At 38.1% G+C, this 21,749-nt stretch overlaps 1 protein-coding gene across 5 annotated transcripts in view; it reads left to right on the top strand.

Moving 5' to 3' along the window:
- The window catches only part of IRSp53 (Insulin receptor substrate 53 kDa), a 172,302-nt gene extending 150,780 nt beyond the window's left edge, over positions 1 to 21,522 (top strand). For 4 of the 5 annotated variants that reach the window (XM_028312592.1, XM_028312589.1, XM_028312590.1 and 1 more), the window contains 14 exons: positions 8,981 to 9,056; positions 10,170 to 10,262; positions 10,505 to 10,566; positions 10,784 to 10,855; positions 11,366 to 11,503; positions 11,984 to 12,049; positions 12,503 to 12,694; positions 14,812 to 15,031; positions 15,459 to 15,714; positions 16,853 to 17,024; positions 17,471 to 17,701; positions 18,836 to 19,005; positions 19,129 to 20,949; positions 21,331 to 21,522. In XM_028312592.1, coding sequence (XP_028168393.1) covers positions 8,981 to 9,056; positions 10,170 to 10,262; positions 10,505 to 10,566; positions 10,784 to 10,855; positions 11,366 to 11,503; positions 11,984 to 12,049; positions 12,503 to 12,694; positions 14,812 to 15,031; positions 15,459 to 15,714; positions 16,853 to 17,024; positions 17,471 to 17,701; positions 18,836 to 19,005; positions 19,129 to 20,941 — 3,561 coding nt within the window. In that variant the 3' untranslated portion in view covers positions 20,942 to 20,949; positions 21,331 to 21,522. The remainder of the gene's footprint in view (positions 1 to 8,980; positions 9,057 to 10,169; positions 10,263 to 10,504; positions 10,567 to 10,783; positions 10,856 to 11,365; positions 11,504 to 11,983; positions 12,050 to 12,502; positions 12,695 to 14,811; positions 15,032 to 15,458; positions 15,715 to 16,852; positions 17,025 to 17,470; positions 17,702 to 18,835; positions 19,006 to 19,128; positions 20,950 to 21,330) is intronic. The other variant, XM_028312593.1, reaches the window with a different exon arrangement.
- Positions 21,523 to 21,749: the final 227 nt, after the last annotated feature.

Below are 21,749 nucleotides of genomic sequence, written 5' to 3'. Positions count from 1 at the left end.
TGCGCCGCGTAACAGAACATACTTAATATAGTAAAGAGTGTTATATGTTTTTCAAATGTAAATATACTAAATATACAGCAACATAGTGAAGCGTGAAATTAACTCTCATGCATGTAGAGCAGTGATTAAACTCTGTCGACTGTTGAGTTTATATTAAAACTCTCAATTTGACAAACATTAAGATAATAATAATATTATTTTTCACATTTCAAATTATTAAAAGGATTCTTTAATATGTTTGAGTGTGCGACTATTACCGAATACCCGGCGTCGTTTGCGTACCAAGCAAAACCGCACGCGCAATTACATGAATTTTAAACCTCATGGGGGAGAGCGATATTTGAAGAATTTCATTATGGTGAACTCTTCCTAGAATGCTGGAATTCATTTCGTTTCAAACGCACCAACTAAAACTCACTCGGAATTATATTGGATTCTTTCAAAGAAACCTTCCGTTATTATTTCTCGTTTTATAAATGGTGAGTTGGACTCATTCATAATACAGAGTTACCAGTATACCCCAACAAAGTAGTACTTAGATATTTTAATATTGTTCTTTGTGTTTTATTTTAGACTAGCGGTCGCCCGCGACTTCGTACGCGTGGATCCCGTTTTACCCCCTTCATCTATCTTACGCGGTTTAGATTTTTCATACAAATGTTTTTTCCCGCTAACTCCCATTTCCGTGGGAATTTTGCAATATCCTGTTGTAACTAAGCTTTAAGTTTACTAAGGTACCTGTATGCCAAATTTCAAGCGTCTAACTTAAGCGGTTTAGATTTTTCATATAAAAGGATTTTCCCGCTGATTCCCGTTTCTATGGGAATCAGTGTTGTTCCTGACAAATTTAGGGTTGCCGTATTCTAATTCTAAAATTGCCGTATTTTTAAGGAAAACTAAGAAAAATTGCCGTATTGTGCAAAATGTTTATTTGGAAGGTTTAAATAAAAAAAAATACAAATGATGTATTATGTACTATGCGTATACTTACTACTTTTAAACTTATTCTTCACTTATAAAGGTTTTGAATAAATAGTTTAGTCCTAGAACCAACCCGAATAAAAGTGAAGAATCTACCAAAATGAAGACCAAACGATTTTAGACATTTAACATCTCGGAGATAAGGTTGCATTTGGTTGAATTATGTTGACGTTTCTTTTATATGGGTTACAAGTTGGTGCGTTCCATTAAATGAAATATTTTTTTTGTTTACTAAAACTCATGAAAAACTCATAAAACTCTACCTTAATCAATTGCCGTATATTTTGATACGGTAATGGAAGTGCTGCCGTATACCGTATTTATGGTGCCTAAGAGGCCTAAATACCGTATATTACGGCAATTGCCGTATCAAGAACAACACTGATGGGAATTCCTAAGTATACTATAACCTGCCCAGGAGTATGAAGAATAACTGTACCAAGTTTCGTTAAAATCCGTCGAGTAGTTTTTGTTTCTATAAGGAACATACAGACAGACAGACAGACAGACAGACAGACAGACAGACAAAAATTTTACTGATTGCATTTTTGGCATCAGTATCGATCACTATTCATCCCCTGATAGTTATTTTGAAAATATATTTCATGTACAGAATTGACCTCTCTACAGATTTATTATAAGTATATAGATATAGATGAGTCGAGCTCTAGACAGAAATTCTTAAACTCAATTGTATAACTATCGTAGCTTAACTCCAATAAAACTCAAAAATCATGTATTATGCATGACATCATTCTTCTTGCGAAACTTAGCTTAGACATTTATGTAACGAATGTAAAGTAAAATTACCTAAGTATCTTATTTCTCTAGCTCTAAATTATACGCTAAATAAGTAGGTAGGATAATAAGATACATTAAAATGAAAGTTTTTGAAGTGGTCTGGCTAAAAAAACATCAGTTAAGCAATTTAGAATCTTACGATCACTCAGTGTGCTTACCATGAGTTTACGTTACGTGTGCTCGCTAGCGACTGCGTAAAAAAATGACATTAATTGTATGACATATTGTGCAGCGCCCCTAGCGGCTACTTTCAAGAAACAAAATCTCCATAGAGATTTTTGACGTTTTCGCTAGCGAGCACACCTAACGTAAACTCATGGTAGGTACACAGCTGTCGTACAATTTTCCTGACTAAAATATGACAAAAACTTGACTGTAGAATAGGTACCTACATGAGATGGTTTAGTTAGAACTTCGAGAAGCCATGATTAAAATCAATATTAGGGTTTTTTGTCAAACTCTAGATTCATTTTGGAAAATTAATTTCGAGCTTGTAATGTTCGGACTGAATAGGTACCTACCTGTAATACTTCCTACTTAATAATTTTTATGTACTTTATCTATTAGATCGTGCATACCGACGTTACTCATCAATGCATTAGAATGATCAAGGTCAATACCGGATCACCTTCGCTTTGCTTTCAAAATTACGTCACGTCACAATCTTGATTTTGGAACAACAATAATTTGAGCAATTTTATTTCATCAAAACAGTCGATTCGTGCAGAAATAGCCTTCGTAGAGTTGTAATTTCGAGTTTTAAGCGGAATCTCTAGTGTTGCGGCAACGGTGGCGACTAGACATTCACGGTATGCGGTAGCAAAACGCTCAATTCGTGACTTCTGGCTTAGTGATTATACTTCGTAATGCGCAACTCGGGCGAAGGAATTATGCGCGCCCTTAATAAAACATTAGCTCATGCAAAGCTTGTAAAATTCTTAGCAATAAAATTTACAATTGCACACGCATATTAAGTGCATTTTAAAAGGCGGAACTAATAAAATTTGCTTAACTTCTACGTTCTAACTTTATTTTACGCGAAGCCTCTAAAGCCTTAGGTTTTTTCCTTATCAGATGGAGTAAAATTTCCATGTCATAAATCTGTAGATTAGTCGATGTACAAAAAACATTACACGTTAGTTATCATGATTTCAACGACACTGCTTAGCATATAAAACATTTTTCGTCTGAAAAGCTTCAGGCTTCTTATCATAAAGATAATGAGATCAAAGTATCTACATGAAGAGAGCATCGTTACTTAGCTCAAGCTAGATAACTAGATAGGTACATAAGACAGATTAACGATAGCTTTGCCTCGAAAGGACAAAGTGCTCGTCACTGCAGATAACTTTCAGTAGAGTTTTATTACTTTGTGTCTACAATTCTTAAAGGTAAGATCGTGACGTCCTTTGTTTCAACATTTATCAGCCCCTTTAGGTGAGAACACGAAAACAGTATCTAGCCTCAAATTCAGATTTATCACCTGGGATAAGCCTGAGATATCATTTAACAAGTCCCACCTATAAAATTCCAACGTATAAACAAGTATGGAATAACGTTAAATAAAAATCCGAGCAACAAGACCGCAAATCACAGTAAACCACAGCGAAAATTCGCCGTGGTCGTTTCATTATAAACCGCAGGCGATGAGTGGATCCGAATACAAATTAAACTTGATACAGACAACAGCTGAATAACATGAAATACGAACATTTCTCATTACACGGATACACCGTTACAAACTCCGTGGGTCAGCAATGTAATACGTTTTAAAATAACATTTGCACGTGGATTATTTAGATACAAGGGTTATTATAGAGCTGTTCTAGGAAGCAATACACAATATTGGTACAATCCAATTGGATTTTGCTATTTGCATTTTATTAACAGCCTGTTTGTTATTTTCCAGATATAAGTGAATGGATAGTAATATTCCGTACTTTAATAATAAACTTCTGAGACTGTCGAAGCTAACAGAAATTTTAAAACGTTGCATATTACAAGATAACAAACAAAATGATTTGCACTAGCGACAGTTGATAATTGCAATACCGTATCTTTACGAAGTGATACGCCGGAATGCGGTAGCCGGTGGGTTAATGACGACACGGCGATGAATATCGAGAGATTAAAGATAAACCGGCGATTAGACGGAGTACACGGCTGAGTTATAGCCGGTAATATTAGTTAAGAACATTCCTTTCTTTAGTTAAGCACGGACTAGCTTACGCAGTTCGGACTTGCAGCAATGTCGCGACGAATTATTGTTATTGCATCTATTTATCTTTTTAACAAAAGTTATCGTAAATTCCATATTACGATGTTGATAAAAAAATTGTCCATTTCCATTTTTTAAAACATGGTAATTAGGTATGAGAAAAGTGGATTAAAAACAATTTTCCCTTTTCATTATGAATTTACCCATGCAAGCTTTATCTACCCAAGCGCTAAACTTAAACGCTTTTCATAATATTGGTAAACCATTTGGTACTTTAAAAGCTTCATATATTTCCTTTCTAGCAGTAGGTATCTGGTAAACACTATCAAATAACTGTACCCTCACTCCGGGGCTTTTCTTTTGTGTGTACTGTGTGAACTTAAGAAGGTATATACTCGTATTCCCAACGCCCACTCAAGTAAGTCGTAGGTTTGGCGAGCCTTGATTGAAATTATTGATAGTCTACATGTTTATTGGTATTCGATAACTAGATGTTAATACCGCGCCTGTGAGCAGTAAACTAAGGTCTGCCGCAAGTTATGATGGCGTAGTCGATGAGCTAAATGCTTTCCAAGTTATGTGACGGCATGATTGGCTAGCGCTCGAGTGGGAAGTTGCAAGTCTCAAGGCAATAAAACAGCGCTAAAGAACTACACTTGTAATAAATATCAATTTGTTACAAGTAAAAATAACGGATAAATTAGAGACGGCAAAAAGACGATATCCCTGATAAACAACAGTTATTAACTCAAAGCCAACATTGTAACAACGAGTATTGTGTAGTATTAAGTAAACACTCCTCCATAACGTTAATAATTCCATTATTACAGCAAATTTGATTAAGGCAATTCTAATGTTATTTGAACCATGTTGACGACATCCCAAACCTGATAGGATTTCAGAATCACTTTGATTAAGTTAACTTCGAATATTATGAAGCTCTACTATACTAATAAAATAAACAGGAATGATCCAAAGCTTTATTTGTTGATTCTATAAGTACTAAGTATTGAAAACGAGTATGCACAGGGAATACAGTTTAGTTGACCTTAATATTATTATTATGGTTTGCAAGGATGATATTGTGCATTTAAAGCTACCGAACGACTTTACCAGAGTTAATGCGTGAATTTGTCATCGTAAACAAGTTTTGATGAATAGATAAGTGAAACTCGAAACATGTCCGTATTTTTGTCAAGTTACTTGTTCTGCTGACAATGAACAGCAAAAAGAACTGATGCGAGTCCAAAGCCGACCTTGCCGGTTGTTCTAATCGACATGGTAGAGACTGTGAACGGCCACAAATATCTACATAATAATGGCGACACACAATAGAGTCTAATGTCTATGCTTGAACGTTCTACATACATAAATACCAATTATTAACTCCACTCGCAAGACGTTGGCCTTGTTACGAGATACACGGTATTTATCAACAAATAAGTACCAGCAAGAATTCATTACACAGATTTCCGCTTCTATGTTCGAGTAATTAGTGAAATGTAACACGCGCCGTTCTCGAAATAATGAATTGAAATCGATTAAACATTATAACGCAAGTTTCCGCTTTCACGTTTTAAAAGTATTCACAAAGTCCTGCAAGTGAAACTTCGCAAAAATTAAAGTTTTGAAAGTATAGAATCGAAGCCGGGAGCGTACGGCGTCGCGTTCATTTGAATTACGCTCAACTCCGCCTTTTGTAGTCGACTTCATTTAGCGAACTTAAAGGGAACTCTTTTATTTTGACCGAGCAAAGAACTTAAGAGATGCATTGTTGAATCCGTAACAAATTGCACGCCGTGATTACGTTAAGAACTCCGTCGGTGAATAAAGGTAGGGCTTAGATTGGAATTTAGCAGTTACCTCAGCTACGTTTTCAATGGATTTTAAACTACTCAAATGAAGCTAGGCTGCCCGATTTGTTTAATTAAACTTCTGATGCTGAACGTTCTTCAGACGTTGATTGCAACATTTGCAGTAAAAAGCTTTACTTCAGTTGTTGTACAATATTTGTTTTCACTGAAGATAAATATTATAATTCTAACGATTATGACCATACCTTTGTGCATGCTTTTAAATAAAATTGTGTTACGAGACACGTGCATAAAAACCATAAAAACGTTTCAGACATTATTTTTTATATCGCGGACAAAGTTTGCCCGCTGGCTCCTTGTAAACACGTAGTCTCCTCTGTCCTAGAGTGGAGAGGCAACAAGTGCTCTAAGTAAACATCTCCGTTGCTCGTATCATGTCGGTGTTAGCTTTTTAAAATTCCTATTTCCTCGGAAAATATCCCAAACGTGAAAATCCCTAGCAGTTTTACAGCTAACTTCGTCGGGTTACATCCCAAAGGTGAAAATACTGATGTACCGCTATTTGAAAAGGTAGCCTGGAAGCTCCCTTTGATCGAAACTGCATTGATTACTGGTTCTGTTAAACGGCAGTTAAGGTTTAAGTAAAGTTCTTGCTGACGTAGAGTCAGTATTTGCTTTTCAAATAACACTACCTAACATTTATTTTCATTAAAATGTTACATGTGAAAAACACAAAGCACTAATCTAAGTATGTTTTATGTGACGTAATGTTTTTGTTCCTGAGCTTTACCCTCAAATGAATACAATAATATTGAGCCACATAATGTAATGCCGATCACGTTAGGCATACAAACAGCCGATCACCAGTGGGATCGTTACGTGCAACACGAATTATACCATCGAGTGCTAACACGGACCATTAATTCATTACCGATAAATAAATAAACTCGTCCAACTGTTGTTAATCGTTATATTAGGTATCTGAAATGAAACATTAACCACCACGAAGCAATTAACGTTGTATTTTGCAATAAATATTTGCCAAGTTATTGAATCAATATTATTCAAACATTTATACCCTTTTGAAGAACACTACGAGTACTTAAGTAAAGGCATCAGAAAACATTTGACTTTATAATGTGATCGGTAGGTAGTTAAAGTTCACCCGAAAAAGCAATAGTGATCCGAAAGTTAGATCCTTCAGAAGGATTCCTATGAATTTCAATACCAGTCTCCAGGGGTGAATACGGAAAAAATCATACGTGTGCGTAGGACATTAGCCGAAAGGGTTTGTGAGGGAGTTCGAGGCTCGGCGCGTCACGGAGTCTGCCTGAGGCAATTTGGTACCAAATGTCGTTTGGTACGTGCCCCACAAATAAAGAGGATGGGATAAAGCTGCCCGTATTACATTAGGAACTGTTAGGATACAATGTAACTTGTTTCTATACATTTTGAATGCATGTGGTGAAGACGAAAGAGATTTGCAAGTGATTTATTTTTGGACGCAAGTTATCTACGTTAGTGTAGTACTTTAGACCTTACGTTTTTCCACCCGCATAAATCAAATACAAATCTAAGTTAGTTGGTTTTACCCAGTTGCAGGCATCTGACTTTATAAAATCATAACTATTGTCACTTACAATACTTATGTTCAAAATTTTACACAAGGGAAAAAAATAATTTAAGTCACGTTTACGATTTTTCATGAACGTCCCGAAAAGAAAGAGCGATTACGCAAAATCTAGGTCTGCACCAAATTGAGTCGAAGACCGCGTTAAGGCACATTAAGAATTCATTCAAGTCCAAACTTTAGGAGTGACAATGAAATCGTCATTGCCATTAATTCTTTCTTCCAATATCCCGTTAGTCCCCTACTTTCGGCGTCTACTTAATTTTTGTAAGTGCGTATCTATTTTTCACCCTTGGCCCCGGTTCTAGCGACCCTCCAAGATTTACGTCCCCGACGCGAGCAATAACCGGCCGGCCTACCTACAGCGACAGCCTGTTCGGTATTTTAAAAAGGTACGTCTGAATCCGCGTGAAAAATTGCCTCCTTCCCACCCTTGCGCCGAAGCCATATATTTCAGTCATTGGCGCGCGGAGATGGCGACAGATAACTTATTTAAAAGTGTTTATGTTAAACCACTCCGTGAACCGTAAATGGTGAAAATAGCTTGTCATCCAGACTTTTTAAACGAAAGTAAGAAGTCGAATAAGTCGATAAACCCGAATCTATTGGAAACACAGGTTTGCATGAAAATTTAGAGAATGGCGAGGTCGTAAAACACATTAGCACGTAGTTCGGCCCCACACGGCGCCGCAGCCCGGCGATATTGGGCAGAATGCATTGGCTTTTTGTAGAGACCCATAACCGGGGGATTAGGACGCGCCGCCCAATATACCAATTTACCGTCACACATATAATGCACCCCAACTTGTTACAGACGCCCTTTGAGCTTTAGCGTTGTGATTTCTTAATTGAGTAATCATGGGGATATTACTCGTGTATCTACACAACGCATGACACGGTTAACATGATCTAGTACATGTGTATTTATTCTGCTACCTACTTACAAAAAGTTTAATGAAGTTATGATAATTAAATTCAATAAAGAGAAATGAGCGAAAAACGGTACCGCTTGGTGAAATGAACCATTAACTCATTACCGCTAATTAAATTAGTTCTTTACTGTTGAACAACAATATTATCTCGGATAACTTTTTGAGGCGGTGCCATAAAGCGAAATTGATAATTGCATTAACCTCAAAGCTGGAGCTGTTAACAATTTACGCGCAATTAATGTTCCGTTTATCGAAGAAGTGTCTTCGAGCATTCGCAGCGGAATGCCGCCGAGTACTTGCGCGGCCGCACCTCGATTGAGGCCGGCTGCAGCATCCTTGAAAGGCCGCATTCCACCATCAACATCTATTTATGGTCTAAGTCCTCATTTTCTATCGCGGTTGAATACATTTAATTTTATCAACCTCTAAAATCAATAAATTACTCATTTCGTAACTCCCCCTGCCCTGGCCACCTCACAGTTTAATAAAAATGAAAGTACCTACTTATTTCGAATAACAATGGCCCGCTGATTGATTGGCCGCGCCTGTTTGTGAATTCATTAATGAATACTTTGAGCTCAAAAATCCTTCTTTTTTGTTTCAGAACATCCTGGATAAATTTAATCCAGGTGCTCGGCAGATGATAACGGCCGGAAAGGCGTATTTGAAGGCTTTGCATGGTAAGTATAATTTGATGTAATTAAAGAATGAGGGAGCAAATAAAGGCGTGTTCAGAATACGAGAAAGCATTTCCATGAGCGCGGAGTTTGAGTATGCAATAAATGTGTGGAAAGTGAAACGCGGAGACGTCGTCCAAATATTCGTAAAGAGTGACGCGTATTCAGTGAAACGTGGACAATTAATTTATGTACTGTAAGCCAAATGGGCGCATCTATATGCAAAACCTCAGAGTTCCACGCTTGCTTGGCTACGGAACTGGGGCGTAGTTTGTGCCAAATTGTCTCTGTTGGCTTATCTACAGTATTATGCCCGAAGCTCTAGTAGCAATAAAGTCGGGCATTCTGCGCGATGTATGGCCCTTGGAGCTTGTTCCTACTTTATTTTTGGGCTAGTTTGCGGTTAATTTGTTTCATTTTACAACACTTTAATGACCCTTAACGATGTTACGACGCGACTCTTTTGTCATTTTGGTCTGTGACGATGGCCTACTTCTTGCGACTTTTATGATTCACGGCAGGTCAAAAGACTAATTCGGTTTCTAAGCGCATGCAAATTGTAATTTTTATACCTATCATAAAAATATTAAAATGTTTCTTGCTTAGATTTTACATCAAAACTTGCAAGGTACGAATGTTGATAAATTAAATTAAATCGCTAGAATTAATCATATCAAAATTGTGACATCCCGTGCTCTGAATATTAGAGATACTCTTAATAGCGTGTAAAATTCATTATTTTAAAAGCCCCAGGAGAGACTATTTACATATTTTATAAATTCCCTACATTCTCGAAGCTCTGTAATATTTTTTAAAGAGCTCGCCCTAAATGTTTTACATTAATTTGCGCAAAAAGTTGTCCTTGTAAATTCTGGGCAATTACCTTATCTGACTTCTAATGCGATAGGAGAATGTTGTTTATTCCTAACTTGGGCTATCAAACTAAGCCAAACGGCCTAGCTATTTAGGTAAAATATTTACTAATGGGTAGTTGTACACCCTTGTATAAACTTCAAGTTCTAGTCTAGCTGACTTTGTGTTTTGAGTCGAGAATGTTTAAGTTATTTCTACTACTCAGTTATTTAGTTTAATTATTAACTATTATAATAATTTTAGGAGCTGCAGCAGCTTCTAGGCTGTATGTGGATGCCGTGGGCAAGCTGGGCAGGCAGGCCCAGCAGGGCACCTGGGGAGGCTGTGCTGATATTGGTATGTAACTACCAGATGATATAAAAATTAGAGCTAGAGTTAAAAAAAGCTTGCAAAAAGTATTATTTTCCGATGTATGTTTCCAGTCATTGCACTTATTCGTACAAAAAACTATGACGTTTGGCTATGACTAAGTAAGTATTTATTCAAAGCTGTGACTTAAACCTTACTCCTACGAAGATAATTTAACCTACCTAATTCATTTATACACAAACGATTACAATAATACATGTTCATTTTAGGTACCGCCCTCATGAAAGTAGTGGAAGTCTACCGCGAGATACAAGATCAACAGATGAATATTGTAAGTTTCCACTGTTTACTATCTGCCTTTATTAATCTTAAAATAGAACTACACATTTATGTGCTAATATTGAACTGCAAACATGTATTATTAACAGCATCTTATAAGGTTTCCATCAACTTTTTTGTGTTGGAACTGCTGACACATGAATTAATTAATGGGGGATGACCCCATTGAATGTAACTGGCAATAACAATAATCTGTTTGTTTATCGCAGCTGAAGGCGTTCTACGTAGACTTGCTGGTCCCTCTAGAAACTAATCTCGAAAAGGATACAAAAGTAGTACAGGTCAGTCAATAAGAAGCCTCCTTTCATAATCTTTTATGTGAATAGTCCCGTGATTCCAGGGATTGTTTACTACTAAGAGGAAACAGGGTTCCGAGTTCAAATAAGCTTAATATCTTGTGAGATAAGAATTTCTATTAAAAAAGTTTTGTCCGAAGTGAACGACCGTCCCGTAGGTATTTTTATGTACACGAGCTATTGTCCCATTGAAGATAAATGGAACACGGTATGAAGTGAACTCTGTGAGGTTCCAATTTAGTTAAACATCAGTCGGGTTGCTGTTAAGGATAAATCAATGTTTATATTTACAAGAAGAAAGATTTATCTTTTTACCTTACCTTTTCAAGTGATCTCATTTTGTGTTTATTCCTTTCAGTTTTCTTTTGACATTATCTTTGATATTGTGAATACATTTCTTCTATTTATTTTATTTGTACTCTTTTTTATATTTGAAAGCAAAATACAGTAAATAGGAATGAAAACGGTTAATAATTGAACCTTTTTCGTATACAGTCTGAACAAAAGCGGTTCTTACAACAACACAAACTGCGCTCAGAGAGCTACAGCAAAGCGGCGGCTACGATCAAGAAACAGCGCAAGAAGAAAACCAACGTCAGCAAAGTTGGTTCTGCAATGGACAAAGAGATGAAGGTATTTAATAATGTCCCTTAAGTACTTATTATATTATTTATTATTTTCCTTAGAAATCCATAGAAAGTTACTATTGAGTGAAGGTACTATTTAAAAGATTTCCCAGAGGCACGTCAAAAGTAACTTATTAAGAATCGATTAAGATTTCTTGAATTCGAGAAAGTTTTTAAAATACTTCATTTTAGCTAAAGCTTTCCAGCAATCCAAATACAATAGAGAACTAAGCTATGTGGCTCTAATTGGAACCAGTGGGTAACTCTGAAATGTAGTTTTCGTTCAACAGTTTTAAAGTTCGTTTCACTATTCACAAAGCTTATTCGGAAATTCTAAAGCTTTTGAGGTACTGTCCCAATTAAAGTAAAACAACGAGACCTATCTCTATTGATGTAAATTTTGGCTTGCTTCTTGTTTAGGTACAATTCCGTTCCAGAGGACCTGACTAGCATCCTTTTTATCCATGATTCGTATTTTTTGTTGCAGAACATGCAAATATTGGAAGAGGAAAAGACGAAATTGGACGCGTTTTGCGAGCAAAGCTTGAAAAATGTAAGTTGGGGAGAAATCCTTTTATTTCTAAACGTTTGAAATTCTTACCGTTCTATTTAAGTAACCGAGCAAACAAACAGCGCTGTAGACTGGGTCTTGATTTTCTTGTTGGTTTAATGTCAATAGCAAGGACAGTTCTAATAACCTTTTATTTAAATTGTAGACTGATTTGATAACAAATAATTTAATAGATATCGCCAATAAAAATAAAAGTAAATTGCAACAAAGCAAATTTCAAATACTTGGTCCTACATTTGTAGCTTATTGCCAAACCTTGAATATACGAGTAAGTAACTGTTTTCTAGCGTTGCGTAGACCCCTAAAAATGAAAATGTTAAAAATCCTCAACATTTCGTTTAGGAATACTTTTCCAAGCAAGCTTCATTTAACATTCATAGAAGTTTGTGAAAACATAACTTTATTCAAATATCTTTGACTTTCGGATTTTCACAGGCGATGACCCAGGAGCGCCGTCGATACGGATTTGTGTTGGAGCGGCAGTGCTCGCTGGCTAAGCACTGGTTGGCTTATCACACTGCTGGAGCCACGGCCTACAACACTGGCCTGGATGAGTGGCTTGAAGTCTCCAGGACTAGGGAGTATCTCCCGCCCAACGTGGAGGCCATGTTTGTCAGCAGGATGAGGGTAAGTCAATTATTATCATCGTCAGCACCTAGTAGTCCGGAAATAGACCCGTAAAGAACGCCAGAGTTTGAATTTAGCGGTTTCCCGCAACCATTTGTGCCTAATCTTGGTCAAACCTAAATCAAATAACATTTATTTTTATTTCATTTCGTCCATTGAAGGTTATAAAATGGAATGGAATCATAGAATAATAATGTACTTACGTAGAATATAGAATCTCCTGATGAAGTTAACGAGTCCAAAGTAAAGAGAGAAATTTTCAATTCCTTTCTGGAGAAAATATTATTATGATAAATTCGCATTACAAAGGTAACCTTTTCATACAGGTCTTTAAATATTTATTTGTGCAGACTTGACATTACTTGCCTCATACATATCCCGCCCATTCTTGTCGTGATATCCCATAAAAATGAATTCCCACTAACATGGAATTATTTTTACGAGCTCCTTTATCGCGTACGCACCATTTAAATCTCATATTCGTCGAAAATACTGGATAAACACCGCAATTGTGTCAAAATTGCATTGCGTAAATAAACGCAAAAGAAAATCACTGAGCCGGCGAAATTGTTATGGTTATGGACACGACAAATCGATTCCCGATTTCGTTATTCAATATTTGATTTTGTTGCTGTTGATAAATGTTTAACCGGTTCAACAAGTGTGGTCATGGCGGTCATTTTTTGTGGTCATGTTACGAGACAAATTGAATACCTATTGTACAGTAATAGAAAGTCATTGTTTCGTGCAAAGCCAGTAATAGCTTTTTGTTACGCATTACGAACTTGATTAAATTGAAGATTTTTAAGACATTATTTGGAAAATTGTTCGGAATATTTGAGACATCTAGAATACCTAAATTGTGAGATCAATTTTTAATGCACTAGTGTCAATAGTCGCATTGCTAGTGCTTCAAAGGCAGCTGCTAACAAAGGCACGCTAACTACGAGACATCAAAGCTCGAGATGCATACCAAGCGAGATGTCTGGCGACGCAAAAGCCATATTTGTGTTTGGGCTAGATTCTCCGAACTGACTTTTGGCTAAAAGGGGAGGTTGCCATAAATTGTGGCGAAATATTGTTTTATTTCATCAACATTTAGTTTTTTTTCTGGAAATGAAATTCTTAACTCACTCATTTTTTCATCTAGCCAGATAAATTAAATAAAAGCCATGCAATTAGGTACGTTTTTTTAGTGCCAGTAATATTGTTCCAAAACTACTTTAAGGTTTTTTGGGATTGCCAGGCTGTTATTTTTGCAAAATTGTGGAACGAAAATCGATTGGAATATACAATTAAAATATTGTGTGACTTGATCCTGTCAATTTGAATTCTGTCCCTTATACCTTGTACTGAATACTAACCTGATGAGTTTATGATTTTAACCTGATGAGTAGTTAATAATAGGTACCTAATGATTTCAGTCTTAATTGAATCTATTAGTCTTAGTAGATTTAGTAATAAAATTACTTAAGACACACTAATTAATAGAATATCGTATCGTCTAGACATAACATAAGTTACTTATCCTCCATGACCTCTATTCTCAATATCAGAATATACATGAATTATTGAACCTCCTACAAGTAGACATAACGTCTCATTGGTTGCATACTCGATCTTCTATTAAGCTCAGACTACATTTGAATAGAATAATTTGACCTTTGTAGGTATGTGGTTGCAAATTGTTAAATGATTAGGTACCTACGAAAAGGTTAATTGAAAATTGCTTGAGTGAAAATGTTCCGTTACTACTTACGTTATTCAATAATTACTCTTGGGAACATTAGCGATTGAAATAATACGGCCTTGGTAGTAAAACGGTTTGATTGTTTAAAAATTCAATCGTTCTCTCTGAAATGAGAAAACATTTCTAAAAGTATTAAGTAATTCAGGTCGATCTAGGTAATAGCATTTCATGCCTATTTGCTTCATTAAGTAAGCATTTAAGCGCTAGATGACACACCAATTCGTCATGCTATTATCTTCATCTTGAAAGATAACCGATAATGTTATTTTGCTTTTCTGGTGCTGCGGAAAGGCCTCCCTAAACCCCAACGAAAACTTAACCCAATAATTAGGTACCTATTCAAGATTCTGTACCTTTGTTCATACAGCAAGTATCCTTCTGGGCTGACGAGGACATCTACGCCAGCCCCAGGGCTGGTGATGACGACGACCGCGCTTCCGTCGGCTCTGCCTTGAGGAAGACCAGATCGGTGGACGCTTCATGCCTGGACGTGCGTTCTATTGGCGAGCTCGGCTCCCCTGCTCAGGGGCTGTCCCGCGCTAAATCTGACTTCAACTTGCAGACCAGCATCCATGCTGATGAGCCAGGTAAAGTATGGTATACTTTATAGTCATTCGATTACAAACGTAAGAAAGAACGCGGCCCTGTCCAACGAATATAGCGTAAAAAATATGTAGCAAACGTTTTTAATAGCAGACATTCGGGTTGTTTTGTTATACCTTCGAGGATACAAAAGTTAAAAAACACCTAAAATAAACACTCGTAATTTCTCAACCTAAATATTATAACAAGCCACGCAATTAACTTTTTACCTTTACTACTTTACTAAGACCTCTACAAGTCTGAAACTAATGTTTATAATAATCATTTGGAATAAAAACAAACATTAGGGATTTAAGTATAATAGAACGGTTCGTTTGCCGTAGTTGGAAACAAATTGGATCACTAGAATAAAAGAGGACCGAAACTGATGATTTCCAATCCCAAAATGTTAATAAATCCGGTTTCCACCAGATACTGACACCCGCATCGCGACCCGTCCATCTTCTTTGGCTCCACCAACTTGCACGACACGTGATCCGCCACTGGCACGTGCTCTATACGCATATGCCGCGGCTGGAGACAACCAGCTCAGCTTCCAGCAGGGAGATATGCTCGCTCTGCTCGGAGAGAGGACCAAGGGCTGGCAGTACGGAGAGAACTTACGCTCCCACCAGGCGGGTTGGTTCCCGTTGGCTTACACCGAGCCGATCGCTAACGATGACGTCATGTGAGTACCTTGATATAGCTCAACTTCCAGCAAGGAGTCATGCTCGCTCTGCTCGGAGAGAGGACCAAGGGCTGGCAGTACGGAGAGAACTTACGCTCGCACCAGGCTGGCTGGTTCCCGCTGGCTTACACCGAGCCGATCGCTAACGATGACGTTATGTGAGTAGCTTCATTCAGATCAGCTTTCAGCAGGGAGACATGCTCGCTCTGCTCGGAGAGAGCACCAAGGGCTGGCAGTACGGAGAGAACTTACGCTCGCACCAGGCCGGCTGGTTCCCGCTGGCTTACACCGAGCCGATCGCTAGCGATGACGTTATGTGAGTAGCTTCATTCAGCTCAGCTTCTAGCAGAGAGACATGCTCGCCCTGCTCAGAGAGAGGACCAAGGGCTGGCAATACGGCGAGAATTTACGCTTGCATCAAGCCGGCTGGTTCCCGCTGGCTTACACCGAGCCGATCGCTAACGATGACGTCATGTAAGTAGCTTTGTCCAGCTCAGCTTCCAACAGGGATAAATGCTCGCAACGCTCGGAGAGAGGACCAAGGGCTGGCAGTACGGAGAGAACTTACGCTCCCACCAGGCGGGCTGGTTCCCGCTGGCTTACACCGAGCCGATCGCTAACGATGACATCATGTGAGTAGCTTCATTCAGCTCAGCTTTCAGTAGAGAGATATGCTCGCTCTGCTCGGAGAGAGCACCAAGGATTAGTAGCACAAAGAGAACCTTTACTCATAGCAGGTGGACTGGTTTCCAAGCTGTTTTCAACATCATCATTTCAGTCATTATGACATTCACAGCTGAACATAGATCCTTCCCCAATGTTAACGACGAAGGTGATAAGGCTACAAAGTTTATATGTAACCGTAGTGTAGACAAATATTCTATGTATAAAACAAATACTGAGTATTTGTCAATCTGAAGTAGCCACATAATCACATCTCATAGACATATTTTATACTACTACAGCAGTTTTAGATCTTTAGCAGGTTTAAGAGTAACTTTATAACCAAAGGCAATAAGATCGCGAATCGTTTGCAGCAGCAGCTCGCCAGCTCACTATAGCTGCGCACAGATACCCAATGATCTTTTTAGCAGGCGTAGGAGAAATTAACACAATTCAAAGGCTTAATCCTTTGCAGCGGCAGCTCACCAGCTCGCTGGAGCTGCGCCCAAACACCGAGCGAGGCGCCGCCGCCCGCGCCGGTGGCCCATGCGCAGACTACGCCCAGTACGCCCGCCACTGCGCACCCGCATTCGCACCCGCCGCCGCGTATGTTCGGGGACACAGTCACTGCGCATCACGTTACAAAGGTATTTTAGCCTCTATTCTTATGCTGATAAGGTAAAAATGTTTACCCCCAGTCGACCTTTCAGCTGTAGGTATATTGTTAACAATTATACATAAAAGTAGTCTCTATTTTTATGATAATAGGTACAAAGGTTCATGCCCAGTCAACCTTTCAGGTATAGGTTTTCATACATAAAAAAGTAAATGGTCTAACAGAGTTACAGAGACACTTTAGGCTCTATTCTTATGCTGTAAAATTATAAAAGTTCCCACCCACGCAACTTATAAAAGCTAAAAGAATGTCATACACGAAAAGTAATCCATGAAAAGAAAATTTCTGTCTTTTCATGAAGAAAGCCTGGAAGATGCATTTATAGAAAGAACAATGATAACCATGTCCAATCCTTGCCTGTTGGAATCCTCATTTTTTCATTACGGTAAAGCTTTTGGATTTTATTTACAAAAGTAGTTTAATCTCGACCAGGGTCGCCTAGGCAGCGGCTCACCGGGCCTGCCGCCGACCCTCCCGGCTCCGTCGCCCAGCGCTCTGAGTTCGTCAGCCAGCGCCACGTTCCACGCATCCACTCCGTCAGCTCCAGGAACAGCTATCAAGAACTCCACGTCATCAGCCAGCTTCACCACTCACGCGGTGATTGAGACCCGCAGCTTCGGACCCCAGACGCTGCCCATGCGCTCTCAGGTATATAGATGGAGTAGGATAGGGTCAAGGAGGCAACAGTGACTCGGTCGGCTACAGTGGCTCAGTCATGTTTCGACCTGAAGGCATAGGAATATATATTTGTCTCTTTTACCGATTCAAAGGTCTTTGTACCCGAACACGTTTAAACCAGTTTGCTCGCCGGTCAAGTGCCGTGCGGAAGGGTGAGGGAATGTTTTTTGTTTTCGCGCCCTCTAAATTACATTCTAAGGTGAGTTTCGATTGTTTTCATATCTTTGTTTGTTGCTATAGGTAATAGCCGTTATATTTATCGGATAGTAGGTCTTGTATCAATTGTCTTTAATCCGAATTTTGACTAATTTGTTTTACATCTTGGTTTTTTTGATCAAATATTTACAAAATGGCGTAGAAGTACACAGTGACTCAATTTTAATACTTTATACGAATTCAATATTTTATAACTGTAAATCGATTTTTGTTTTTATTTACAGAATGCCACGGAAAAAGACCGACAGAAAAATAGGGAAGAAATAATTAACGAAGAGATTGAGATGACTTAAGATCTTATAGGTAGCAATAAAAGTACTAAGAGTCGTGTTGAATTGTTGATTATAATAAGAATAGCTTGTGCAGTTTTGTTATTATTTCTAATAAAAAACTACGCGGAATGGGCATTTTCTTTTCATATAAATACTGCCTTACCACGTTAATACTGTGTACCACGGTAGTGAGTCAGTGTGTACACCTAGTAGTCCACAGTGACTCAATTATCATTTTTTTGTTTTAGGTTCCTACTTTGACATAAGTAGTAAATAATGTAGAATCATGAGTGCTCAGTTACAGTTCAATAGTGTATCTAAAATGTGAGCAAATTTTAGGCCAATATTAAAGCGATATCTATTTTTATTAAGCTTCGAAAAAAAAGTGAGTCACTGTTGCCTCCCTGACCCTACTTGTATCAAAAGCTTGTGTTATGATCATTTGCTAATGTTCGTCTCTTGATTTGTTTCGGTTTAGATCTTCAATGTTGATAATATGCAATTAATCGTTTTTTTTTTCTTGATAACACTATACATGGAGACTTCACTGAATGCGGCTTTATATTCTTACATCGTAATAAAATTAATTAATCAGCTATCACTCCCTTTATCCCAGGTGGCACAAAACAAAGCAGGCCCAGCCAAAACTGCAGTAGCAGTGGTAGGCGCTGCCGGTAATGTGTCGCTCCACAGCTCCAACGATTCGGGCTTCTCCAACGAGCCGCCGCCGCAGCCCGACATTGACTACAGCGATGAGGAAGCCCAAAGGTTACGTGTACCCATCAGGTAAAATCTCAAAACACCTTTTTGTAAGTAGTTACGCTTATTACATTTAGTTGCTATAGTATTTTATGTTTGTAGTTTAGTTACACTTTCATTTATTTTTCCATTTTTATTTTCTCCTCTTAGTAAATCTGCTCAGCAAGCCAATGAACATAAAGCGTACTTGCTAAAAACTCAAAGTCTCAAACGCGGACCGAAACCAAACCAGAACACCACTAATGGGTACTTGACAGATGATCAGCAGCTGATGCTTCGTAACATGCTAGACATGGACAAAGATTCTCAGAGAGTGAAGCGAACGAAGTCATTCTGGAAGTTTGGACGCACGACTTCGGAAGAGATAATGGAAGGCATGTCCCTTTGGCAACACCGTGATATTGTTGATACTGTACCCGAATACAAGAAAAAATTGTTCGTTAAAATGAAGAAGGAATTGAGGCCAGCTCCGGAGATTCCAGAAATAAGAAAGACAGCAAGCCCCGAAAAATCACCACCACTTGATGACATGCCGTCCCAACGACCCAAAGAAACGATTGACAGAAAAGAAATGAAAGTTACCAATGGCATCCGCCAGGCTAGAAGTATGGGCTCCATACAAAATGAAGAAAACTTGGAAAAAGTCAGAAAAGTGAATGAAAACTACAAGCAGCAGAATCAAGCCATGAATAAGAAGAGTATGTCTGAAAAACATATCATTGAAGAGAAGCAAGAGGAATTTGTCCCCAGGAACGAATCTAGACATTCTGATTTGACCAACACAAGTACCATCAAAACTAACTTTGAAAATAGCTTTTACAATGACGAGAGTGGAGAGGGCTTTGTGATGAAAACTGTTAAGCGCAGAGAGATTTTACAAAGATATGATAACGACAGCAGCTCTGATGTTAATTCTGTTGCTTCAAGTACTGATCCATATGACTGCATTATTGTAGATGATCACATGACATCTGGGAAGCAACAAGAACTTGATAGACGTCGACAGGCTCAAATGATAGATGAAGAAGTAAAGAAAAGGAAAGAGAACGCCTATATGCCGGAATTTGAAGAGATTGAAGTGACTCCAATCAAACCACATGTTCGTGCTACAATATCATCGGAGAAGGTCAAGAAAAATTCGCACGAACGGAGTCCACCAAAAACTATGGAGTTCAAAACCTTCAAAGACAATTCAAAGGAAGTCAAAACATTCTCAGCTTCATCTGAAACCTTGAAATACAAGGATAATGAACAACGCACAGACCGCTACGGAATACCTTCTGAACGTAATAATAATGACATACAAAATGAAGACCATTACAACGGTCATGACGAAGGAACTCTGAAATATAAAAAACGCTCTAGCAAAGAAGAGAAAAACCGTCAACAGAATACTTTGGAGAATGGAAAGAATTACAAGAAAGAATACCCACAAGCTGAAGCTCGGTCTCCGAAGAAAGAGCCCCGGTCTTATGAAAGCCGAGAGCCACGTATCGATTATTCATTGGATAGACGCCAAACGAAGAGAGAGTTTTCAGAAACAAAGACAAATCCTCGAAGCAAGAGCAGAGCAAATAGGAGTTACGATGACAGTTCTCTACCTTACAATGGGCGAAGAGAAGAGAGATACTACGAGTCGAATATTTCATACTTCAGTGATCAAGAACGGCGTGTTTCTCGTTACGATTATGAGACGGATTCAAAGAAAGCAGAGAAGTCTAAAATGCGCCAGGAAGAGGCGAAGCTAGAAGCGAGGCGTTTTATTGATCGGAGGAGTGAGGGTCCATACAGTGAATCAGATGACCAGAAGTTCAATGAGGCACTGAAGCAGCAAAGGCCGCAGTTGCTCCCTCGTACAAAACTGCTGAAGAGGTCAGCGGAGGGAAACGACTTGCCTGAGGAAGGCCACACGTTTGGTCCGTGGTACGATTTGTGGGGACGGGAGACTGCGGTCTACAAGTAGTGTAACAGGTCCGTTATTTTTTATTTATTCTGTTATTTTTCTTCTTCTAGTTATATCCACACCTATTACCGTAAGTATTATTAATTACACTACAGACAACCCTTTGACAAAAGTAATTTGCAAATTACATCATAAACGATATTGTGCTAGGGTTTACAATTTACGCTTATTATCTTCGTCTCATTATTACATTGAAACTCGTGATTCTGATAAATTAAACTTGCGACACTGAGTAATAACACAAAACGTGTACCTGTTACTAGCTATTTTTCTGTTTGCAGAGACTTAATGGATCTTGTCTTTACTTTTTACGTTTCAAAGTATTTGTCATAAAACACTATTTATTAATGTGACTATTTAGTAACTCACAACATTTATTTTTTGTACAGACCCCAGCAGTTTGCAACGGTGAAACTACGGAAGACGCTAACAAATGATAGGTCGTCGCCTGCCATCGAATAATGTTTTGTATAATTATTATTATTATATTTTGTTAATTAATATTAATTGTAAATTAGACACACTATGTATTTTGTACAGTTAAATATTCATAGTTTAACAAAGAATATATCACAATTTTTACAATAATCTAAAAAGTGGTTTTAATTTATTCTTCCCTACAATCAAATCCTGACACAATTGTAATAATAGTAGGACATTTTCTAACAACACATTGTAACTCAACGTAGTGAAAATTAGTGAACTATTCCACGAATCAACAAACCGTAATCAACATTCCATATTTGATACAATCGCCATAATTGCAAACATTATTGTAACAGTCGTGGAATGGAATTAAGGCAAATGG

The sequence above is a fragment of the Ostrinia furnacalis genome, unplaced genomic scaffold (genome assembly GCF_004193835.3).
Source record: "Ostrinia furnacalis isolate ACB-3 unplaced genomic scaffold, ASM419383v2 OfSCF4045, whole genome shotgun sequence".
NCBI classification, from domain to species: Eukaryota; Metazoa; Arthropoda; class Insecta; order Lepidoptera; family Crambidae; genus Ostrinia; species Ostrinia furnacalis.
The sequence above is the reverse complement of the archived record's forward strand: the minus strand, read 5'-3'. Positions and strand labels throughout refer to the sequence as shown.